At 46.7% G+C, this 1,520-nt stretch overlaps 2 protein-coding genes and 1 long non-coding RNA gene across 5 annotated transcripts in view; all 3 read left to right on the top strand.

Annotated features, from left to right (window-relative positions):
• helq (helicase, POLQ like) overlaps nt 1-1,520 on the top strand; it is a 10,164-nt gene that overhangs the window by 6,037 nt on the left and 2,607 nt on the right. The gene's annotated exons all lie outside the window — the stretch shown is intronic.
• On the top strand, nt 19-638 carry LOC109517545 (uncharacterized). Its single transcript, XR_002168566.1, has 2 exons — nt 19-147; nt 220-638. It is a non-coding gene; the product is annotated as an uncharacterized LOC109517545 (long non-coding RNA).
• The window catches only part of hpse (heparanase), a 6,138-nt gene continuing 5,558 nt past the window's right edge, over nt 941-1,520 (top strand). The window contains exon 1 of the mRNA XM_019872761.1: nt 941-1,201. Within this exon, the coding sequence (XP_019728320.1) occupies nt 1,005-1,201 (197 nt within the window). The 5' untranslated portion in view covers nt 941-1,004. The remainder of the gene's footprint in view (nt 1,202-1,520) is intronic.

The following is a 1,520-nucleotide window of genomic DNA, read 5'->3' as shown; positions in this document are numbered from 1 at the left end:
GGGTGCGAGTGGGCGCCCGCCAATCAGCTTCATGCCGCCGGATACACGACACTGTCGCACTTGGCCAACGCCGACGCCACCCTGCTGGTCAGGACGGTGGAGCGCCTCAGCAGGAAACAAGCCACCCTCATTGTGGCCTCAGCCAAAGTGGGTGTGGCCAGGGCACGTGCTTCGGCCTTCATCTGAGGACGACGTGCGTAACCAGCGTTTGCGTTTCAGATGTTGCTCATTGAGAAGGCGGCCGCGCTGCAACAGGAAGTGGATCATCTGCTCGCCGCGCCGCCTGACCTGCCTGACTGAACTACATGTTGCAAGACAACCATCTATGTTTACGTCTTCAAGTCAGCTTAGCGTAGCCAGTACGTCCTCGTGTCAGCTTAGCGTAGCCACTAATGCACCAAGATTTTCCTATGATTGGAAGAAAACAGCACACCCACAAGTCCTATTTTTATATTTCACTTTTTTTAAACACAAGTACACTTATGAACCATGTCAATGACAAAATAAATGTCAGTTAAAAAAACTAATGTGTGTATGTGTGCGCAAATGAGAATCTTTTAATCTTTAATCTTTATCTCCTATGACCACTCCTTGTGTTCCTTGACATTTCCCCAGGACCAGATACCAAAGAAGCAATCGCGAAAAAAAAACAAAAAAAACTCATATGTGTTTTTCTACAATGTAAAGTCATGAAAGAAAATCAATAAATAAATGTTGCTGGCGTCACTTTTGAAATGTAGACCGATGAGTACATTTGGACCATATTCCCTCAAAGAGCTCTTACTTTTCTGTGTTTTTATTCATTTTTGTTGGAAAAAAAGTATTTTCTTTCTTTATGCTTCTCTGTATTCATTTTGTCTATTTGTTAATCGTTAATGAAAAACTGGAAGTTGCCGAATCGCGTTTGCTCTGTGACGCAAGGGGCGGGGCTACGAGCCTCAGTCAGGCTAACGCGCGCAAAAACATGACCACACAGATAACAGGCGGGCAGGACGTGAGCAACTATGCCGGAAGTGGCAGCCAATTTGCGACCGTTATGGGCGCTGTGTGTGCTGTGCGCCATTTCGAGCTCCGTCGAGGCGCGCGTCCGACTGAGGGGACAAGGACCGGGCCGGCTGTTGCACCGAGTGGACCCAAACTTTGTGTCCGTCACTATCGACTCCAGCCTCGCTGAAGACCCGCTATTCATGCGCATGCTCAGGTCGGAGTAGCCCACGTGACTCGAGCCCACCAATCGTAGCTCGTCTTGTGTTTTGCGCGTTCATTGACGAGGCTTTCTGTTGATGGGGTGTCTCGGTTGTGTTGATAATGTACCCTTTGATCATCAATTATTATTTATTGGCATCTATTGTGGATTTTTGTGCGCAGAGTTTTAAAAATCATTTTGTATAAGCCAATTGGTAACACTTGTTACACTAATAGTTCTTAGTTTTGATGTTTATTACTGTTTTGACTGATGAGTGTGTGTGTGTGTGTGTGTGTGTGTGTGTGTGTGTGTGTGTGTGTGTGTGTGTGGTGGG

Source organism: Hippocampus comes, unplaced genomic scaffold, assembly GCF_001891065.2.
Source record: "Hippocampus comes isolate QL1 unplaced genomic scaffold, H_comes_QL1_v1.1 scaffold1230, whole genome shotgun sequence".
NCBI classification, from domain to species: Eukaryota; Metazoa; Chordata; class Actinopteri; order Syngnathiformes; family Syngnathidae; genus Hippocampus; species Hippocampus comes.
Note: the sequence above shows the minus strand (reverse complement) of the source record. Positions and strands in the feature narration are given on the sequence as shown.